Source organism: Rattus norvegicus, chromosome 5, assembly GCF_021556685.1.
Source record: "Rattus norvegicus strain SHRSP/BbbUtx chromosome 5, alternate assembly SHRSP_T2T, whole genome shotgun sequence".
Taxonomy (NCBI): Eukaryota; Metazoa; Chordata; class Mammalia; order Rodentia; family Muridae; genus Rattus; species Rattus norvegicus.
Genome location: NC_141538.1, coordinates 684,530 through 707,894, shown reverse-complemented (window position 1 = coordinate 707,894; position 23,365 = coordinate 684,530). Strand labels below are relative to the sequence as shown.

General features: G+C 43.1%; 1 protein-coding gene and 1 pseudogene across 3 annotated transcripts in view; one reads left to right on the top strand and one right to left on the bottom strand.

Annotated features, from left to right (window-relative positions):
• The window catches only part of LOC148005534 (polyubiquitin-C-like), a 1,830,776-nt pseudogene that overhangs the window by 1,270,196 nt on the left and 537,215 nt on the right, over nt 1–23,365 (bottom strand).
• The window catches only part of LOC148005544 (uncharacterized), a 49,241-nt gene continuing 43,350 nt past the window's right edge, over nt 17,475–23,365 (top strand). For 2 of the 3 annotated variants that reach the window (XR_015620583.1, XM_087551562.1), the window contains exons 1-2: nt 17,475–17,747; nt 18,455–18,762. Coding sequence is in view for 1 of the 3 variants with exons in the window: in XM_087551562.1 (XP_087407688.1) it covers nt 17,722–17,747; nt 18,455–18,762 (334 nt within the window). In the remaining 2 variants the exon portion in view is untranslated. Of the gene's footprint in view, nt 17,748–18,454; nt 18,763–19,816; nt 20,428–23,365 lie in introns of those variants that run through there. The other variant, XR_015620584.1, reaches the window with a different exon arrangement.

Sequence of the window (23,365 nt, the reverse complement as noted above, 5' to 3'; positions counted from 1 at the left end):
TGATTCCTGGGGTCTCTGGTCTGGCAGCAAATGGGCAGAGTGTTAACAGCTCTTGCAAGGAAAGCGGGGAGGTTTGGGAGGACAATACAGGAGAGGTAGCCAGGGTCCTGTGTCTCCTCTGCTACTGTGGCAGTGCCAGTGCCAGTGCCAGGGTGGCATTAGCAGCAGTAGGCTTTGCTGATGGCAGGAGGCTGCGCCAAGGTCCAGATGAAAGCTTCTGATGACAGCTTCTGGAGAGAAAGCTCTTTCCCAAGAGTTACAGATCAGTAAAACAGACACTCTCAGATTACTCTAGGTAACATAGCTTCTGTACTTTATTAAATGTGAATAGGAAATATACTTTTGGAGGAGTAGATGGGATCCAAGGGAAGATGCTTCCCACTGGATCAGTTTGAGAAGCTAGTGATGCTCTATTTGCATGGGGAAGGACTCCAGGTCTTTTTCCTACGTGACTAATAGTCCTGGTCTTCTCAATGTGGTGTCCTGGTTACATGTTCTAGAGCAGGCAATGGCCTCATTCCTACCATTATCAATTCTGAGATTCATGGTGTTTGAGATCTCTAAACCTTCTGAGTTCTTCATCTGATGTCATGGTCCACTTGCTCATAATGAAACATTTATCTGTACACCTGTATTCCCAACAGCAGCATTCATAGTAGCTAAAAGGTGAAAACAATCCCAAATATACATTGATATAATATCAAAAAACAAAACATGCCACATACACATATGAAATATTATTTAGACTTAGGAAATTTAGGATGTGCAACAGCATGGTCATGAAAACAAGATGGTACGAAAAGCAGTCATTTGTAAAGGTAAACTGCTCTCCCATCCCACTCAGACCAGATACTTCAAGTATTTAGGAGATACTGAAAATAGGAGAGTGTGTTTTGGGATTGGGATAATAACAGGAGCATCTTAGGTCAAGATGAAAGGGATTTACTGACGAATGGTGGTAATGTCTGTTGCACACTGTATTAATGTTACTGAACAACCCATGTAAAAATGGTTGGGACCAAAGAGATGGCTGAGCAGCCAAGGGCAATGGCTTCTCTCTCAGAGGACTATGGAGGGCTCCACTGGCAGCACCCACATGGTGATTCACAGCTGTCTTTAACTCTAGTACCGGGAGTACCCAATGCTGTCTTCTAGCCTCTGTGGTTACCAGGCAAGAATGTGGTGTAGAGACATACAAGCAAGCAAAAATACCTTTACACATAAAACGATAACTAAAAAAGGATCATCAAAATGTTACATTTTTATGTTTTAAGCATTTTAGCACTTCACCACAGTTTTAAATGCTGTATTTAATGGCCTGAAGATAAAAATGTGGATCAGAGAATGGCCATTAAAAGAATACAGAGCACTCAGGAATGCTTAAATAAATGGAATACAAACCCAGAGGTCTAAGAGAATTTTGAGAGAGTCTGTACTGTTATGTCTATCTTCCTTTCACATTTCCTATATCTTTAATAGGGTACAGAGTATGGAACTATGAATTACATTTCCTAGGTGACTATCAAATCAAGAGTGTGCATGTGACTAAGTTCTAGCCAGCAACATATGAACCGAGGCCACAGTCAAAATGTCTGCCATTTCCTTCTTTATGTTTACCCTCCCTAGTACTAAGGATCAAATTCCAATATTCTTTTTTTTGTTGTTTTTTTGTTTTGTTTTGTTTTGTTTTGTTTTGTTTTGTTTTTAGTATTCCATTGTGTAGATATACCACATTTTCTTTTTTGTTTGTTTGTTTTTTTGGGTTTTTTTTATTTTTTTTTATTAACTTGAGTATTTCTTATATACATTTCGAGTGTTATTCCCTTTCCCGGTTTCCGGGCAAAAATCCCTCTCCCCCCTCTCCCCTCCCCTTCCTTATGGGTATTCCCCTCCCAACCCTCCCCCCATTGCCGCCCTCCCCCCAACAGTCTAGTTCACTGGGGGTTCAGTCTTAGCAGGACCCAGGGCTTCCCCTTCCACTAGTGCTCTTACTGAGATGTTCATTGCTACCTATGAGGTCAGAGTCCAGGGTAAGTCCATGTATAGTCTTTAGGTAGTGGCTTAGTCCCTGGAAGCTCTGGTTGCTTGGCATTGTTGTACATATGGGGTCTCGAGCCCCTTCAAGCTCTTCCAGTTCTTTCTCTGATTCCTTCAACGGGGGTTCTATTCTCAGTTCAGTGGTTTGCTGCTGGCATTCGCCTCTGTATTTGCTGTATTCTGGCTGTGTCTCTCAGGAGCGATCTACATCCGGCTCCTGTCGGTCTGCACTTCTTTGCTTCATCCATCTTGTCTAATTGAGTGGCTGTATATGTATGGGCCACATGTGGGGCAGGCTCTGAATGGGTGTTACTTCAGTCTCTGTTTTAATCTTTGCCTCTCTCTTCCCTGCCAAGGGTATTCTTGTTCCCCTTTTAAAGAAGGCGTGAAACATTCACATTTTGATCATCCGTCTTGAGTTTCATTTGTTCTAGGCATCTAGGGTAATTCAAGAATTTGGGCTAATAGGCACTTATCAATGAAATTTCAATATTCTTAAAGAAAGTTGCTTAATTTAATATCAAGAATGTATGTGTAAAGTGTCAACATCTGGTGTTGAGCATTGTCTTATTTTGGCTCCCCAAAAAACCATAACTAAAAAAGGATCATCAAAATGTTACATTTTTATGTTTTAAGCATTTTAGCACTTCACCACAGTTTTAATGGCTGTATTTAAGCTGTATTTAATGGCTTGAAGATAAAAATGTGCATCAGAGAATGGCCACTAAAGGAATACAGAGCACTCAGGAATGCTTAAATAGATAGAATACAAACCCAGAGGTCTAAGAGAATTTTGAGAGAGTCTGTACTGTTATGTTCTATCTTCCTTTCACATTTCCTATATCTTTAATAGGGTACAGAGTGGGGAACTATGAATTATATTTCCTAGGTGACTTTCAAATCAAGAGTGTGCATGTGACTAAGTCCTAGCCAGCAACATATGAACCGAGGCCACAGTCAAAATGACTGCCATTTCCTTCTTTATGTTTACTCTCCCTAGTACTGAGGATCAAATTCCAATATTCTTAGAGAAGGTTGCTTAATTTAATATCAAGAATGTATGTGTAAAGGGTCAACATCTGGTGTTGAGCATTGTCTTATTTTGGCTCCCCAAAAAACCATAACTAAAAAAGGATCATCAAAATGTTACATTTTTATGTTTTAAGCATTTTACCACTTCACCACAGTTTTAATGGCTGTATTTAAGCTGTATTTAATGGCTTGAAAATAAAAATGTGCATCAGAGAATGGCCACTAAAGGAATACAGAGCACTCAGGAATGCTTAAATAGATAGAATACAAACCCAGAGGTCTAAGAGAATTTTGAGAGAGTCTGTACTGTTATGTTCTATCTTCCTTTCACATTTCCTATATCTTTAATAGGGTACAGAGTGGGGAACTATGAATTATATTTCCTAGGTGACTTTCAAATCAAGAGTGTGCATGTGACTAAGTCCTAGCCAGCAACATATGAACCGAGGCCACAGTCAAAATGACTGCCATTTCCTTCTTTATGTTTACTCTCCCTAGTACTGAGGATCAAATTCCAATATTCTTAGAGAAGGTTGCTTAATTTAATATCAAGAATGTATGTGTAAAGGGTCAACATCTGGTGTTGAGCATTGTCTTATTTTGGCTCCCCAAAAAACCACACTTCCAGGCCTAAGGCTCCTGGAGTCCTTTAATTGAAAATAAAGAATTGCCATATAAGCAATGGCTGGGTAGAAAGACAGAAAGACAGGGCAAGGGATTGAGAGAGGGGAGAATGAAGAGAATCACCATGATCCATACTTAGAAGGATCAGATTTAAGAGCTGCAAGAGAGAAAGCAGCCTACAATATAGGTGGAAGGGAATAGGACCCTATAGGGAAAGTGGAGACTTTCCCAGAAGGTAACAGAGCAACAAAGATAAAACACAGATTTAAACAAAGATCCCTAGTGGGATACCAGAGGGAAATGTATGCCAGATGTCAGGAGGATTAGAAATGTCCAGCCATTGGGCTTACTCGAGGTGTATCAAAATTAACTGGTGTGCGTGTATGTGTGTAAGTGTGTGTGTGTGTGTGTGTGTGTGTGTGTGTGAGCGTGTGTGTGTGTGTGCGTGTGCGTGTGCATGTGCATGTGCATGTGCATGCGCACATCTGGGCACGTGTGTGTTTCATTCAGAGAACTCTTGAGCAGTGCCATTACTAACTATGGAGCCAAAGCAGAAAAATGGATTCAATGCTACAGTCTAGTACATTGAGGTCTCAAGTGAGGTTTGCATTAACCTGGATATGGGGGGTTCACAGCCTAGTCAGCCAATGCACAGTTTATTCAGTTTCAACTTCTTTTAAAGGCAAAGCAGGATAAAGGTTTCCTACAATATATAGTTCTCACCAGCTGCTGCTTCCCTACCAATAGAATATCTTGGATCGAAGTGACGCAAACCTCTTTGCAAACTGAGAAACTTGTCAGCAGTCCAACTCTTCGATCTGTTAGATGTGCTGTTGTCTAATTAACCTATAAACAAAGTTACTTTCTCACGAGAGAATGATCATGAAGGCCACGTCCTCAGGTTTGCAGCTTACTTGGCAGTAGGAGTTACCAGAATCCTCTGCTTAAGGAACTGTGCCTCCTCGGTATCTCAGTGTGCTGGGAGTGACCAAACCATCCTAGCGTGCCCTGCAGCTGACAAGCTAGGAGCAGTTGCTTCCTGTCATTTCTCTACAGTAGACTAAAATAGTGTCAAATGAAATCTGTAGAGAACGGCTAAGCAGACAGAGTGACCCGTGGTCCTTAATAGCCAGAGAAATGCTGCCCTCTGTGGATTAGCTGCCTACCTTCGGGCCAGCACAGGCAGTAGGAAAGTCTCAGTATTTGCATCAGATCCAGTCTTTTCCAATCTCTTGGCCTGTGCCCTAGTGAACTTAAGAACACTTAATGATTTTAGTATTAGTAGTTTATTCCACATTTCAGCTACATAATTGAGATTGTGCCAAAAGGGAAAAAATGAAACAAAGTACATACTTAGTAGTCTTAGATGTATGAATCATGGAGTTTAGAGAATTATATAACCCTTGTCCTATAATTAAACCTGCAAGAAGACCCTCTTGGAAGAGTGGGAGAACAAATGGACAGGAAACCGGGAAGAGGAATAACATGGAAATGTAAATTAAAAAAACCTAATAAAAAATTAAAAAAAAAAAAACAAAGAGGTTCCTCTTAAACCTTGAGTGTGATCAAACAAGACTAAGCCAGAAAGGAACATTCTGTTCAGTTTTATGCTAGAATCAAGAACAATCATATACAATACACGCATCTACCACAGACATTTTTTTGTCCTCTCCTGCACACATAGAATGCCATGGGGCCAGAAACTCAGATAATAAACTTGAGTCCAAACACAAGAAGCAAATTAAAATAACAACAACAATAAAGAAACCTGGTTTGGTGGCACACACTTGTGCTGGGGAGACAGAGACTCCATATCCTTCCTAGCCAGATGGCCAAGTCGACCTGTCCTATTGATGGCACCTGAAGAGTAACACCCAAGGTTGTCCGCTGGCCTCCACACATGCGAGCTCACATATGCAGAGGCACCAGGCCAAAGGAGCCTGTAAAAGGTTTTTCATGAGCCAATAAGAAAACTCAATGTGTAAAGGTTCTTGTGTCCCCAAGCCTGATGTAACCTGGGACATACACTGAAACCTGACTCCCACCAGATGCCCCTGACCTCCTTGTTTTGTGGTTTGGTCTGTTGCTCTGCATTGTAATGCTAACTGCAGAACCCCAAGGCCTGATTGTCACAGAGACAAGAGTCCACAAGTAGACCCAAGTGATGAGATGTGATCTTTTCCCCAAATTATTTCTGATAAGTGAATAAAGATGCCAACAGTCAACAGCTGGGCAGAAGACACAGAGACAGAGTTTAGCATTCCAGGACTTCTGGCATCAGAGAAGAACTATGAGGGGAAAAGAATGTGAAGGGAGGAGGAAGCCTCCATGGGTCAGGTAGGTTGGCTAATTGGAGTTAAGAGAAGCCCAGACATAGGAAATTTAATTTTATAGTGGGATTATTGGCTGTGAAACAGACATACCATCAAGAGGATCCATATCTGCCCAGCTCCTTTGCTGATTAATGTAAATATAAAGCTTGTGGGTGTCTTTTATCTAGGAACTAAGTAGTCAGAGGAAGGGGAGAAACCCTGTGTGAGGATTAAACAATTTCTACAACATTCACACATACAAATCCTGCCATACACATGCACACAAAAAAATAAAAATAAAAATTGTCACTTTTAAAAGGGGGTAAATGAACTTGTCATCACCCATGAGGATCCAAATTCTATCACTGCAATCCATGGGGTAGGAGGACCACCTCCCCACTCATTTGTCCTCTGGTCTCCATACACACACACTAACATATATAGACATATGGACACAGAATACGTTAATGAGTTAATTAATTAATTGATTAATTAAAAGTTTTTCTAATTATCTGTTCTTGGCCCCAGCTCACTCTGTCTTTGCTTTACACAGCTCAACTCCCCACATCCGCCTCCCCTTCTCTCATGCCTGTCATGCTTTCATGTGTGTTTCTCCTCCCTTAGTGTCCATGTTTAAATCTATATTCGCCTCCTTATAAACTATAGCTCTGGTGATTAGACAGATACTTCCCAGGTTGAAAGAACTTGCTGTGCGATCAGGAGGCCTGCAGTCCGAATCCCAGCATCATGCAAAAACCAGTCACTGCAGCTGCCAGGAATCAGACAACATCTTCTTAGGCAAAAATAATGAAATACTGCCAGTAATTTGGATGAACATACACTTATGAATATATGGCAAAATGCAAAACTTTGTCCTTTTAAGATGTAGCTCACAAAAGAGTGAGGACTGGGGTCATGAGTCAAAGGGAAGTAAACATACTGGTTTCTTTTATACCATGTGAACCAAACAAGTACTCTTATCTCTACAAATCTGTTCCTTTCTCATAAGCCAAATTTAAACAATGCTTTGGAAAACTATCCACCTGGACCTGGATCATCCTGCTCTGTTGTCTCCATCTTGATTTTCCTCACCTCTCTTTCTCCTCCCTCCTTCCTAGACATTTCCCCACCTGCCCTTCCTTCTCATCCAATGATAGGGTATGCCTTATCCTGGACTCGCCTTGCTCCATAAATGGCATCACCTTACACAGAGCAGTGCCACAGATTTCAGCAGAATACAGGAGAGGGATGGACTGGGTAAATAGGACGCTCAATGTTCAACACAATGGTGTGAAGGGTCAACATCTAGTCGAAATTCTGTTCTCAGACAGAACAAGGCCTACATTAAACTCCTGGGCTTGGCTATTTCTGTAGATTTCTAATTTCTCAAAGCCTAGCTGAGGAGCCACCCATTTAGTTGAAAGCTCACCTTGTTCAATCATTAATGTTTAGAAGGGTTTTTTTACCCTTTTACATCAATATGGGAAAGTTCGCCAACAGTAATAATAGTCTTCAATATAATATCTGTTTGTCAAGTCCATTTTTCTCATGAAGAACTATTATAAAAATTGAGAACCAGCATGAAGGCTCAGCAAAAGGCTTTTGCCACAAAGCTTGATGACTTGAATTCAATACCTGTATCACATATGGTAGAAGGACCTACCACCCACAAGTTGGCCTCTGACCTCTGCACCCATACATGTATATACATACATACACACAAAAATGCGATGAAAATTAAAAACGGAAAACCTAACAAAATAATTATAATTCAGCCAAGGTACCTTTAGTGCAATCCAAGTTGCTTTATCTTCTGCTGACTTAACAATACAGAGGGAGAATGGAAAGAAATGGCCTATTGTTTTGACTGTGCCTAAAACCTCAAGCATGCCCAAGAGAAGGCAAGCCTGTAGGATGGGCAAGGTCCTAGAGGGATAGTACCAAAATATCACCACACAGTAGAGAACACATGTAGTCAGAAACTACTTAAACAGAATGTGTAAGTCCTCAATACACAGGACACAGTTGATGGTGCTTAGGGTGCAATTCTTAGGGGTCCTGCAGCGTGTAAAATACATGACACTTGTGTTATATAACTGTCTGGGATTCAGTGAATCTATATGCTTCAGTTCTAGCTTTGGATAACCTCAGCAGACCTTTGTGGAGTTTTTTATCAATAGAGTAGCTCTTTACCTCCTCATAACCTTATTATGCTTTAGGCTTTTATTGTTTTATTTTTCCCTCCCACTATTTAAAGTTGACCAGAAGAAAAGGGTTGTGTTGAGGCTAAGTTGGTTGGTCTGGTTTTCTTCTTGGAGGTAGGCTTCTGAACATCGAAATATCTGAATGGACCACCTCACCTCTAGATCCCAATCAGGGCTTTTCAATAGAACCCAACTGAAATTGTCTGATTGTTTCTTCTCAAAGATCAGGAAAAAACAACAGTGCCATTTCAGACCTCTTATAGAGGGAGGGGCATGTGGCTGCCTCAGTATTCTGTTGCTCATGATTTTTGTAAAAACCGAATTTTTAAAGTCTGTTAATGTTTCACAAAGAAGAAAGCACAGTTTGAGGTATCCTATAATTTTACAGCTTTACATTGTGTGTTTCTTTCTTTTAGGAGAAACCCTACCCAGTACAAGCCATCACATGCACAGAATGTCCAATGAGTGGGTTGGTTCTCCACAGTCCTTGGTGTAGTATTTAGTTTAGTCATTTACATTCTTTTGTATATGAACCCCAATAGGCTTATATGTTTGAATACTCAGTCATCAGGGAGTTGAATTATTTGAGAAGGATTAGGAGGTGTGGCCTTTGGGAATAGGTATGGCCTTATTGGAGGAGGCATGTTATTGGAGGAGTGGGTTTCGAGGTTTAAAAGTCCAGTGTATCATTCTGGGATATATTAGGATGTACAGCTCTCAGTCACTGCCCCAGCACCTTCTTACTTGCTTCTGGCCAATATAACGTGTACTGATTTTCTAAAACTGTAAGCAAGCCCCCAATTAAATGTTTTCTTTTACAAGAGTTGCTTTAGTCATGGTATCTCCTCATAGCAATAGAATAGTGACAAACACAGAGTTTATTTGACTTATAATTTCAGGTAACAATCCATTATTTCAGGAAAATCATAGGAATTGCAGGAATTTGAGGCAGATGGCTGACAAATATTCACAGTCAAGAGTAAAGAGAGCATATCTGCACGGATAGTTACTTAGAAACTTTTTTCACTTCTATATATAGTTCAGGGCCCAACCTAGGGATTGCTGCTGCCCATAGTGAGCTAGGACTTCTTACTAAGTATTCAAACATAATGAACCTTTGGCAGCCACTCTCATTCAAGCCACCATAATCCCTTGTTCCCTAAGTTGATTCTTGCCAGGATATGTAATGACAGTAAGACAAATAAGACTAGAACAAAAATTGGTACCAAGAGTAAGATAGTCGTTGGGTGCTGAGATTAAAAAAAAATTAAAGATATCTACCACCACCACCACCACAGCCACCAAAACATGCCTATAGTCCCACATGATCGAAACAATTCCTAAGTAAGACTCTCTTCCCAGGTGATTCTGGATTGTGTAAAAATGACAGCTAAAAGTAGCCAACAAAATGACCAAAACAAAGAAGAAAAGCAGCCTTAGAATATAGCCCCCTTTTCCATCACTGAGAAAGTGAGAACTCACTACTGCCCAGGATAATCTTGAAAATAGTATTTCAGTAGGAAGAGACATGCAGTGTGTGACAAGACATTCTACTACCAGTAAACAATACCATCTCAGTGGAACCCACTCTTCGTTTAGTATTTTATGTTGTGGTATAATGTGTGATGCTCATTCTCCGAAGAATTCTGAGAACTTTGCAGTAATTCTGTATGGCTTACAATCCCTGTTCCTGCTGCTGGATTAATGAAGCATAGCTATATTTATGGGTGAGGCTGCTTTTCGGGCCATTCAGATTTTCATTTAGCTACTGTTATCTGTTGGAGCACGAGTAAGCCACTTAAAATTTCAAAATCTCAATTTTCTTATCTCATACGATGTTATGAAGATTGCTAATCCATTGCAATGTCTATTGTGGAATAAATTTTTAATAAATTATGAGAACACCATCAAGAAATCTAGACTGCAAGCTTTTAAAGGGCATGGTGTCATATTTTTTTCAGTCTAAAGAATTCAGATATTTAAAGTCCTCTAATTTTATGAGGTATGTCCAGTTGAGCACACATAATTCTAGCTTCATGAAAATCTGGAACACAAGAACTGGCTGGCAGAATTAGAGGTTCAGCTGTTGCCCATGTTTTGAGGGAGGTCAGAGGTCAGATAGCATGGGCTTGAAGTTTGGTTTTCACTCTTGCTGAGTGGGTTCTTGGTTAAGGCAGGTAATCCCTCTACACTCCGTTTCTGTATCTGAAAATGAGGCACGATTACTGGATAAACAAAACAGTGGAAAGAGTGCCCAGGCCGAGCCCTGTACGTTATAGATGGCTCAGTTAAGGCTTGCTATTGCTATCATTGACTTCAGGAACATCGTTCTGGCTCAAGTACCAAGTTCTAGAGGAAGTGCTGGTGGCCAGCAGGTCACATGTAACAATAACAGGTGATTTGATTTGGGGAAAAGCACAGCATATCTAGGCAAACAGCACAAAGAAAGCCAAAGACAACTGGAAACATGGCTGCTTTCACTACCCAGTGGAGACAGCTCACACTGATGTTATATTTGGGCAGCCATGAGCTCCTTCTGCATCATCAGAATTACACCAGCATTTATTTACAGAACACTGTGTTAGGGCAGCTGGGAAAGTCTTAAAGGAAATGAAAAGTAGAACCTAAGGGAAACAGAGTCTGGGGAGGGGAAGACTTCTGTGTGGAGGACATAGAGACTGATAGAATATACTTAAGTATAATTTGTGTGTGGGTTTGCTTCTTTTTTTTCCTTGTTTTTTAACTCGTCTCATGTATTCCTAGTAACAATCAAGAATGTAGCAAGAATGCAAAGAATCAGGAGATTATACAGGAGAATGTGTGGGAGTTAGGAAAGCCATTCTAGAAGTTTTTTTTCCTATTCATGTCAGCAAGGGTTTACTGAACATCCCTGTGTAGCAAGTCTGTGCTGTGAAAAATAAGATAAAGAAATACTATGCATCTCTGACCACGTTCCAATGACTATGCAAAGCCAGCCAGGAATACATTTGTAAAGCTATCTCTTTTCCTGTGATCAGAGAAACAAGCATTCTTAAGTGACTACATAAGGTAGATACGAGAGCACAGAGACAGAGACAGACAGAGTGGGTCAAAGATATACCATGACATGAAACTATAGTTTACACCCTGGGGCCTTTGAGTATGACAGACCTAACTAGAATACTGGAGAGTTTAGATGAAAGGCTGAGAAACATATGCCCAAGTATTAGGCATGCAGAAAGAGCAGGTTCTTTGGAACATCTGCAGGTGGGAAAGGCAAGGAGCAGCATCCGCTGAGGTATACCAGGATCCAGCTGTTTTTGCAGATGGGGTACTGGAGAGAAACAGTTCAGTATTCTGATGATGTAAGGCTGGAAAGAACAGGATATATCAGAGGAGATACAGAACAGCATTAGCTTTCCAGGAAGGTGGGGAAGCTCCACCCAAGCATGTCAGACAGAGATATACCATAGATTTGTTTAAATTTTATGGACAGTGCAGAGTTAAGTGTAGAGTGTATTAATAAGGCATAGGAATGCCTACACATAAGAAAATCTTATGCCAGCAGCGGTGTGTTTTCTCTCACAGTGAAGGGGTGGTGACAGGAGGGCAGTGACTGATTCAGGTACTCTGCTCTCTGCAGTTTGGCTTTGTCATGCTTTGCTCTCCTAGAGGCCATTCTGCCATAAGAAGATGATTGGTTGAGCACAGGACCTTGCAATTGTGTTTAATAATACAAGAGTGGGATATAAGCCAACAGTTACTTTATCATCCATCATAAAGGCCCTTCCAGAGACCAACAGCCTCAGTAGATTTCTGCAAGTCAGGTACATACCATCTCCAATGGCCACCTTTGGTTGTAAGAAAAGCTAAGCAAGCAGTAATTCTCCTTGTATAAAAGGTCTTGGCATGGGAAACTGGGAATAAACAACGAATAAGTTAAGCTACCATTTCTTCTACCATAGGGAGCAGGTGAGATACAATGAGGACCTGCAGCAGGCTAATGGTAACAATACATGCCTTTAGAAGAAACGTGGAATTTAGAAATTCTTCTAGTTCTTGATGTGGAGTCTCAGGGGAAACTCAGAAAAAGGCTGGATATAAGTTTAAAAGCCAAAGGCTCAGGGCTGGGTCTGAGACTCTAGCTGTGATGAGGGGCCATTAGAAGAGTCCAGACACTCCAGGATGGCATGGAGCAGAAAGAGAATCAGGTCTCAGAAATGACATGCTTTTAGAGCAGAGGCATAAAACAAAGACCTTAAGGAAGAATATAAGGAGATGCTCAGAGAGGAGAGCCGGGCAGAGAATTTCTAGAAAGAGACTCCAGAAGGGCGAGAAATACCAAAGAGGTCTAAAGGTAAAAGGCTGGAAATTGCATAGAGAATTTTGTCATATGATTTCATAGCTGGTCTCGATCTGAGCCATCTATTGGTGGAAATGGAACAGTCCATTTCCCTGTATTGTAAAGGAAGGCAGCTGGCTTTTTTAAATTCCTTCTCAGCAGAGACTCTAAAAATGCAGAGGAAGGAAATCAATGCAGTAGGAAGTAGAGAAAAACATTAATGGCTTGACTGGGGTATAGTTAGGGATTAGGAGAAAGGCCAATAGAAAGGGAATGGTAGAAGACACAGGAGACACTTGTAGGAATGAGAAAAGGCATTCAGGCATCACCCTTTATCCATAGGTTTGTATTTTATTGCCTTAGTTATTCATGGCCAACTACCTGCAGCCCCCAAACTTCCAGAAATAAATAATGTATAGGTCTTTTTCAGTAAGTCTTATTAAAGCATCTTGTTCCATTCTGTTTTTAAATGCCTCTATGGCTTACTTTTATTATGATTTTTAACTACGTGTAGGTATGTGTTTCTGCATGTCTCTGGTTTCCACATTCCCTAGAGCATGAGACAGTCCTGAGTTGCATGAAGTAGGTGCTCAGTACCAAACTCAGGGGCTCCATGAGAGCAGCAAATTCTTTTAACTGCTGAGCAGTCTCCAGCCCCTTCAGCTGCACCTAATTAACAACTCAATGCTGTCCTAGGGGTGCATAGAAAAAGCCCTAACACACAGTTTCAGAAATCCAGGGGATGTGTTCTGCAATGGAAGAGGTAGCAACTGTAATCATGACTGCCGGACCAATTTTAGTTGTCTGTCAGAATGGGGGCCACCATTCCTGGCTTTGCTGCACTTAGAATCTGAACAGTATGAAGTTTTTGAGTCCAAAGAAAAGAAGAGGAAGGCTGTTGGGAAAGAATCTGAATGCCCCCCATACCATCTCTGTATTTAAAATTGTAGGAAACCTACATGCTCAGTAACACAGACGACAAGACTGCAAGACTCACAGTCGTTATACACTGTACATCTTACATCAAATACTATCTTGCGCGTGGTATTTCTTAGGCACAACATAATTCCCCGTGAGCCTCAGTCTGAGAAGACGTGCTAATTTGCCCTATTCTATTTTTTCACAGGCCATCACACCAACCTTGGAATATAGTTGGATAGCAAAGTTATGCAAAGAGTCCCTGAGTACTACAAGAGCTGGGCTACACAGAGAGTGTGCTCCTCTGACTTTGCATGGCACATGCTTGTCTGACAGTCCATGGAGCATATACTTCTGGCCTGTCCTTGGAGCATGCTCATCTGACTCACCATTGAGCATGCTCCCCCCCCCCCCCCATGCAAGGAACGTGCTCTTGAGAACTTGCATCTATCTGCACACAGAGGAACAGATGTGCTTTCATTTTCCTAAGCAAAATAACAGGAAGTATCTTCATTCTTGAGGTCACAGTATTCATAACAGGAATGTGTGGAGAGTCACGTGAGATCTATTGGGAAGCAGGGTGTCTGGTTCAGTCCCTATCTTGAGGGAGAAAAAATAATCTCAATTCTCAAATGGTGTCAGTCACCGTAAGGACCCAATCCAAGAGGACTAAACACTTCTGTAGTCCCTTATAATCTGAGCTTGAAAGGGGCCTCTGCCTCTTCAGCCAGCTGGGCAGCTCACAGAAATTCTATCCTTGCAAACGGAGCTATAGGTACCAGAGAAGCAGCTCTTCCCTCTGATTAGTGGAACAGCTATGACAGAAATTGCCTTTTCCCAAAGACACAAAGTGACATATTAAAGGAGAAGCCTCTCTTTTGGTGCCATGGAGTCATTTAAAAATAAATGTAGAAACTCCAAAGAATGTCTGTTTAAGCACAGCTGTAATTCAGGGACACAAGACAATTCACTTCAGCCAACTCTGCCGGATTCACTTCTTGATCCTCAGATTATGTAGGAATCAAATCCAGTACTATCTTTACTTTCAAAGTCAGTTTTCCTGTTTTGCTGGTGACTACATGGTATGTTAGAGCCTTGTACTTATGCTTCAGTTTCCAAACCTGATTGTGATCATGGGCCGGTAAGGTTGAGGACCAGGTCATGAAAGCCCTCATAGCTTACCCACCTGGGTAAGCTTGCAGGAATATTGCCAAATGAATGAGAGACTGATGAAAACTGGAGTACAGTAGTGGGTGGGTTGCTAAGCAGCCTGGTAAAGAGGATTACAAATTAGGTCCCATTAGTAGAAAAGGTGGGGTGGACAGTGAGAAAGACCGCTGTTCTGGGCCAGCAAAACTGGGTCCTAGTCCCAGGATGGCTTGCTTGGCTTTACTCACTCAACAAATACTCCTCGAATTTCTAGGCATTTGACAGGCTCAGAATAAGACAACATTTCTTCTCCCAAAACATACTGAAGGTGTCTAATTGGATCACAAGAGAGATATGGGAAGACATTCCACCTTGCTAAGTAAACGTGGGGTATGTGCTGAGCAAGAGGCTTCTAAATCAAGTTGTTGTCCAGGAAAGCATTCTGAAGACTATTGCTTCATGCCTTGAGGGATACAAAGGGTCATTTGTAGACTGGTGGAAAAATTTGCCCACCACAGGGAACGGGACTAGTGTTCTACATCATGAAATGTAGGAGGTGGCATTTGACAGCTGGTAGCATAGCCAGAGGTGAATATAACCTAAGTTACGTTGGAAAGTAAAAATGCCATTGAGTCAGTACAATTTGCAGTTGAAGGTAGAAGTCTAGAGACAAGACAAAACTGGGTTTAAAGATAAACTTTGACATACACCAGTCACGTGACAGTAATCACTTAAAAAACAAACAAACAAACAAAGCAAAAAACAAAAACAAAAACAAAAACCACTCTTCAAGTTTATTTTCCTTAGCACAGTGTTCTCCTGATTTGGTTATCTATTTATGTCCAGCAACTCCTCTCAAATGAAATGCCTTAAGACAACACATATTTAGTACTTCTCAGGGTCATTATGAATTAAGAATGTGTTATGGCTTAAATGAGGCCCTTGCTTCAAGGGTCTATCACATGGCTGCAACCAAAGTCAACCATGGTTGTGGTGCTATCTCAAGACTCCAGAAGCTCATTTACAGGTCTCTTGGCAGAGTTTGGTTCTTGCTGGCTGGTGACCAGAGACTCTCTGGAGTTCTTTACTATGTGTTGCCCTCCAAGGCAGTATATAGCTTCCTCAGAACCAGTGGAGATATGGTGTTGACTGGCAAGACAGAAAGGCCATTGAAGTGAATTCTGATCACTATGGCCCCATTCTGTTGGTCAGAATTCACAAGCTAGCCTACCCTTCTCAGGTTGACAGGGGTGGGTTGTTGGAGAGTAGGAGTGCATGGGAGGATGGGCATTTATACAAGAAAGAGAACACTAGGAAATCAAGCTGTGGGGATTCCATCTTTGATTTTGGTTTGCCTCTAATTTGTAGGCTAGACCTCCAGTCAATGTTAGAGCTATTGTTCTGCTGAATGGAGGGATGCTGAGCCAGAGGAGAAATGTTGAGCCAGAGGCAGAATGTAAGGTGGGTGGAAGAGTAAATAAGGTTAAATAAATAACTAAGAGTAAATAAGAGTAAATAATTTGGACAAGTCAAATGGCCTCCTGCCTCTGAGACACCATTTTGTCCTCAGCAAAATGTAAATACTTGGTCACAGGGGGGCAAATGAGGCAAAAAAAGTGCAAGCTTCAGTTTGTTTTCTGAGGGAGAAAACATAGCTCTCTCCAGCTTGCAGGGACAAACTGCTCTGGGCCATTTCTGTTGTGTTGATTAGGAGTCTGTCAGTCTGGTATCTTCAAGGATTTTAGTATTTGGCCCCTTGGAGACAATTTTAAAGAAATATATGAAATAATATATAAATAATTAAGAATTACATGGCTGGGAAAAACACAACGAGAAAGCTGCTTTTGGGAGTCCTTTAAAGTATGTCTAAGGCTTTTTTTAAAACTACCTTTGCTTCTAAGGATCCCGTGGCGGGTGGGCCTAGCTGAGAGAAAATTGGCTATACGTGGGAAATTTCACGCTCCTGATATTAAAATGGTAATAAAATCTCATCCGGCTCCCAAGGCTTAGAGCAGAGGGGATGTTTATGGTGGAGGGGGTTCCCCAACACAGGTGCACCTCACAGGTTGTGAGGTTTCCAGCCCTACAGGGCAGCTGGGGTTATGGACTCTGTGGCCTCCTGCTAGGGCAGTTCCTTCACTTTGGGAGAAAACACTCAGTTGTCCCGCCCTGGCGCCAGGCAGCTTCACTCCAGACTTCAATTGAATGGTGTCACACAAAGTGGGATTCACAGTCTGCGCTGGGGTGGTTTGCCCCAGGGAAGGTAAACAGCTGGGGAGGACATTTCTGCGGGTGGCAGTGTCCTCCCAAAGGTTAGCCAGGGATTGGGGATAGAACTTGGGAGTCAGCCTTTCACAAAGGCATGCTTCTCAGCAGGAAATGCGGGTGGGGCGGAGCAGTCCCGGGATAGAGACAAAGCTTCTTTGAATCCTTATCAGATGGCCTGGCCTCTTGCGAGAGGGGTACCTGGGACGCCAGGGCAGGGAGAAAACTCCAGTGTGTAATCTCATTACCCTCCCTGGCTCTGCCAACCTAGAGCGCACAGTCGCTTAGAGCCTACAGCTGCCCGCGCACTGAGTGTCCCTCCAGCCCAGGAGATCACCTCCTGCAGCGTCATTACCCATACTGGAGAGTCGTGGGTAGCCCAGGAGTACTTGGGACAGCCCAGACCAGATCCGGCCAACAGTCTCACCTTCCCAGACTGGCTGCTCCACCAAACTACAGCAGTCTTAGGAAACCTAATGAGAACCAGTTGTAGTAGCCGCTGGCATACATTCTCAGAGTCGCTGATTGGTCAGTGGCTGAGAGCTGTAGCCAATCAGCGCGGTTTTTGGGTCCGCATTACGGACCAAAGGTCCGAGTGGGCATCTGGCGGGCACAGTGGCCTGCAGAGACTCGAGGTGTGGAGGGCAGAGCCAGGGAGGAATGAGCATGTCTTGGGACCCCACAGCCAGGCGCCATCACCGCCTATCGCTGCTCCTGGTGCTCGTGCTGCTGTCACGAGCCGGGGCTCTGTGTCCTGTGGAGCTCTTTCCTTACGGGGAGTTGTGGGGAGATCGGCTGCCACGGGAGGGCGACGTTGAAAGCTCCCCGGCTGTGAAGTTATCAGTACCTCTACGCTTCTATGGTGTCCAGTTCAGCAACCTCTATGTAAGTTCAGCTCCCAGAGGTGCGTGGCTTGGTGTGGGGTTGTAGTTTCTTCCCAGGATGTGGAGCAACTAACCTCAACGTGTAACTGTCATCGCCGCTGGGGACTGGGCTTAGCGGTGGCGCTGCAGCTTCTTGATCCCTACTGTGGAGGAATAAGGATCATTTCAAGGGAGAGCTGGAACCGTCCCCCTCTACTTCAACTTCCCAGGCAGGAAGATGAAGTTGAGGCTGCTAGTGCGGTTCGTGTTTAGGGGCGGTGGGAGGCTGTGCACGCAGGCATAGCAATCTAATTAAGGACACGGTGCCCAAGGTGTGCAGTGGTGGAGAAAGATGAGTGGGTTCATGAGTGGCCGCACCTGTGGGTCGCAGTGCACTTGAGCACTGTCGCCAAAGTTGAGTTTGTTACCCTGAATGTGTCTCAACCTGCAAAGAGGAGGGAGTCTTCTTGACCCGAGTAGAACTCAGACCTTAGGTGCATTCGACTGGTGGTTGCCCACCACCACTTTGAGCGACCACCGTTTTGCCCTTTAAAAATGATTATGTGGGGCGGGATTCACGTGCCACCTCATGCAGATCAGAGAACAACCAGTTTTTTTTTTTTTATCCCACCGTCTGTCCTGTTGGGTCCTAAAACTCAAGTCATCAGGTTTGACAGCAGAGTGCCCTTACCTGCTGAACTGTCTCACCGCCCTGTGGTCTTATTGTAGGTGGGCACCAATGGCATCATCTCCACCCAGGACTTACCCAGGGAGACTTAATATGTCATTGATGATTTACCTACTGACTTCCCAGCCATCGCCCCATTCCTGGCTGACATCCACTCTAGTCACAGCAGTGGCTGGATCCTGTATGGAGGACACCTCCTGGGCTGTGCTGAGTCTGGCTGCTTGCTACCTGTGCACAGGCTTCCCGCTGACCCGGGTCCAGCTTCCCCACTACCCACTTCTTCCTGGCCACCTGGGAGCAAGTGGGCGCCTACGAGGAGGACAAGCTTGGGGCTGCATGGTCTGGAGAGGTAAGCGAGGGGTACCCTGCTGAAAAACAGAAGGGTTGGGCTTGAACAGGAAACTAAGACATTGGCTAAGAGGCATTCCCTTGATTCTGCTCCTCAACACTATGAAAATCGCTTAGTAAAATGAGGGATTAAGGTGCAGATACCAAAGACTCTGAGGGAACTTAAGGCACTTTACAGGTTTTTTTTCTTTTTTCTGGAATCACCTATAAGTACAGAAATATTTCTAATGTTATATTCATCAAAAAATTAAAAATTTGGGAAATTTAAAAAGGAACAACTTTTTTTTTTTTTTGTATGAGCTGGGTGTGGTGTCACTCACCTTCAATCCCAGCAGAGTCAGAGAGGCAAAGAGATCTCTGTGAGTTCTAGGTGAGCCTGGTCTACAAAGTGAGTTCCAGGACAAAATACAGAGAAACCCTGTCTGGAGAAACCAAAAATAACCCGTAGGTTCATGTGTACATTTCTAGTTATTTCTTTAATATTGTTGCCGTTGACAACAGTGGGTCCACAGTGCCCATATTATTGTTTCACTTGCTAGTTCTGCTGTTTAGTATGCTCTGGTCAGTGTATTTCTGTAACATTCATTACAACCGTATAAAATCTCACCCTTCCTTGTGGTCATTAATGTTGCTCCCGTGACATTTTTACTATAATCAATAGTATAAAACGCGTTATAAGGTTTTTATTTTATTCGTGTGTGTGTGTGTGTGTGTGTGTGTGTGTGTGTGTGTGTGTGTGTTTGTCTTTCTCTGTGTCTGCTTGTGTTGGTAGGGCCAGAAGATGGCTTGGGCCCCCTGAAGCTGGAGTTGTTACATACAGGCAGTTGTGAACTGCTTGACTGACAATGGATACAGAGATTTGAGCTAGCATGCTGAAAGGACTACTAGGTGCTGAGCCACCTCTTCAAAGCCAACACTGTTTAAAGTGTCAAAACACTGCAGAGCCTTAGCTGACATCACAGGAGAGTGAGCAAGCATGCCACGAACTTCTTAGTAAGTTCCTTGTAGCTTTCTCCACATTGCCTTTGTAACAGTTTACATACTTCTGTCTGCAGGAGCCTGCTTTGCAGTCTCCCTGGAGAAAACACCAACTCTGCTCTGGCTTTGGTCTTGGCAACATGTGAAGCGGGTATGGGTGGGTGAGGGTAAATGGCCTCATTCCTCCTGTAGGTAGAGACAGAGTCCTCTTGTGAAATTCCACCTGGGTGTAAAATGCCATAGACCTGGAGCAAATCTGTGTTTGCTTCTCCCCTAGTGCCTCTGAGCTACAGAAGTGATGTCTTCCCTAAGAGCTTGCCCATTGTTCCTGTGTTTGTTCTGTGAACTTAAAGGAAGAGACATGTTTTCCTAAAACCTGCACCAGCAGAGATGGAGAAATTGTTTTAAGTTTCAGTTTCTTACTTGACAGGTTAACATCCAGTTTTGTTTACTGACTAGCCTTGTAATGCCTTGGGTTTGACATCTCAATTACAGTTCAACAGAATACCTTCAACTCAAACACTGCCTCCTTGGCACAGGCCAGCCAGCTAGAGGGCTAGAGAAGACAGTCCCCACTGTTAAGTTTTATTCGCTCAGTCATTCATTCATACATTCTTTTTAAAACGTTTATCTAATATCATGTATAACAAGCTTATAGTGGAAAAAAATAAACTTTTCTAATACAAGCAACTAGGTCGCCAATTCTAATATTTATATTTTCTTACAGTCTTTGTAAAACTTTTTAATTTATGAGTGAGAGTGTGGGTGTGCATGCACATGTGTGCATATGCATGTGTGAACCAGAGGTCAACTTTAAATGTCTTTGCTTGGGAGACATCTTGTCTTTCTACTCAGGGTCTCTCTGGGACCTGGGGCTCCCCAGTTAGGCTAGGCTTGCTGGCCAGTGAGCCCTAGGGATCTGTTTGTTTTTCTCTCCAGGAAAGAGATTACAAGTGTGCTGCCACGACTTGCTTTTGATCTGGGTGCTGCCATTCAAATCAGGACTTCATGCACACACAGCAAGCACTTCATAGGCTGTGCTACCTTCCCAGCTTCTCCTGTAATGTTAAAAAACATCTATGTCACAGGGTTAGGTTTAGGAGCTAGGGTTTAGGGTTAGGAGTAAGGGGTTAGGGTTAGGGTTATATATGCTGAGAGTCATATATATCATATATAATCTCTATCTGAACATAGTTGATATTTGTTAATTCAGAAACTACTTTTACACATTTTCCTTATATCGGCACTGAAATAGACATAGACTCTAATCGGAATGCTCTTACTCTGAATGGCCTCACTTACATTTAGTAGGAACACTATTGATAACCTTTTCTTGTGGTAATATGGTAGGCTCTCCAGCTAGAGCTTCCGTCTAACCCATCTTGATTCAGGGATTCCATTAGGGTAGGTTTCAGTGAGCAAGCAGTTTCTCCAGGATAGAAGGCAGAGCATGTATCAGCCTGTGCGCTGGAGGTTAATGTACTAGGGGCATGGCAGGCACAGTGTCTTTCAGAAGAGCAGGGTTCTGGGATCTGATGCAGGAGCACTCAAGGGTAGAGACGTTGTCCCCTCTGAGGACTGCAGTTGGTTCCTGGAAGTAGGCAGCCTTGAACGATTTGAAGTGGGGAGTCTGACGTTTATGTTGTTCCTTTTGTTTTGCTTTTGATCCCCCCCACCCCCCATGCATCTCAGGTTGGCCTCAAACCTCATAATGGAGGATGGTCTTGAATCTCTGATCCTTTTGACCTGACTGACCTGTGCTGAGATAGTGGGTGTGCAGCATCACACCCTACCCATTTGATGGGAACTGAAACGAGAGTGCAGGCTGACCAGGCACTCTACTAGCTGAGCCACAGTCTTTCTGGTGACCTTAGTTAGTAAGGGTCGAAGGGCAAACTACTTAGACAACTGTTAAATAGTCTGTTTGTTCACACCATCAGACTTCTCTTTAAATTTTTAAAATTGTGTTTATGCACATGGGTCATATGCCTACACATGGTTGCATGCAGTGCCCATGGAATACCCTGGACCCGAGTACCTGCAGTTGTGAGCTGTCATGTGAGTGCTGGGAAATGAACATGGGTCCTCTGGAAGAAGAGCCAATGATCTCAACCAGGGAGCCATCCCTCTGCCCCCCTCTCCTTACCTTCTTGCAGGAGTGTTTTATACTGTCTTCTCGACACAGTCCCACAGGATAAGTACAGTTATAACTGTTTATATCACAGAAGAGAAAATAATTTCCAAATCTGCCTTAAGCGAGGCAAAGTCACCTTAGAAGACATACTTTTCCCCTTTCTTACACTTTTCATGCAAGACCCATTTTCTGTACACGAATCATATAAGTAGTTACAGTAACAATCGCTGTGCTTTTTCTGAAGACATCTAATAAATAAGGTTAGTGTTTTAGTGTTCATTGTGGCTTTGGTGCTGGGACAGTTCTTGGAGCCATATTCAGAGGAAGTGTGAACTGGAGTGAAGTTGCTGTGAAGGATGCTTCTGATGATAACCTCACGATGAAATTACTGTTCTGCTGCTCCCAAGGAAAATTCAGCTGAATTAGCTAGCCACTTGCAACAGAAAAAACAAACAAACAAACAAACAAAAATTAGAGCAAGAAGCATTTGCACTGAGGCTCCGGGGTCTTGAGGCTGCGGTGGGTCCCAAGTGTTTTAGTGTTTATTTGACGTGAAGGTTACAGCCCCAGAGAGATGAGTTTACTACTTAGGATTCGCATTTCATTAGCAACATTTCATTAGAAACAGTCTTTGACAGTTTCCTTTTGGTGTCCGTGCATGCGGTACCTGTGTCTCTGTGTGTGCCTGCGCATGTGTGCGCATGTGCAGGCACACACAGACATTCATGCATGGCTCACAATTGTGTGGAGATGCATGTGTGTGCAGACCAGAGAAGAACTTTGAGTGTCATTCCTTAGGGACTATCCACCTTTTAAAAATTATTTATTTGTTCTGCCTACGTGTGCATGCTTTGACACTGTGGTAGTCAGAACACAAATTCAGAGTCAGCTCTCTGCTAATCCCCCTTGATGGGGTCTGGGAATTGAGCTCTGGTCATCAGGCTTCAGAAGTATGTGCCTTTAGCCTGCTGAGCACTCTATCCAGCTCCCTTTCAAATCATTTCCAGGCACACCTCCCCCTGACCCAGTACTCAGCAGCTAAGCCAGGATTGATTGCTGGGTGACGAGGCTCTCGGAGTTGCCTTCCTTCTTATGGGACTACAGATCTGGGACTGACAGACACCATGACTGTTTTTGTTCAGTGTGTATTCATTCTAGGGATCAAACTCAGGTGCTTATGCTTGAATAGCCACTCCTCACACTGAACCATATTCCCAGCTCTTCCTTCAATTTTGCAGTTCTGGGACTTGAACACAAGTCCTCATGAAGGTTAGCTAAGTAAGTCCTTCATGAATGAGCAACACCCATAGGCACAGTAATTCTTTCATTACACCTTCCAGGTACTTGTGAAGTCAGGAACAAGGCAGAAAACACTTGCAGCAGTGGTCTTGGAAGACACAAGCCCTCGGTCTTCATTTTCTAAGCTGTAGATTGACATGGTAGTGCTGACTTTTTAGGGTTGTCATGAGAATTAACCAAGGCGATGTGTTGT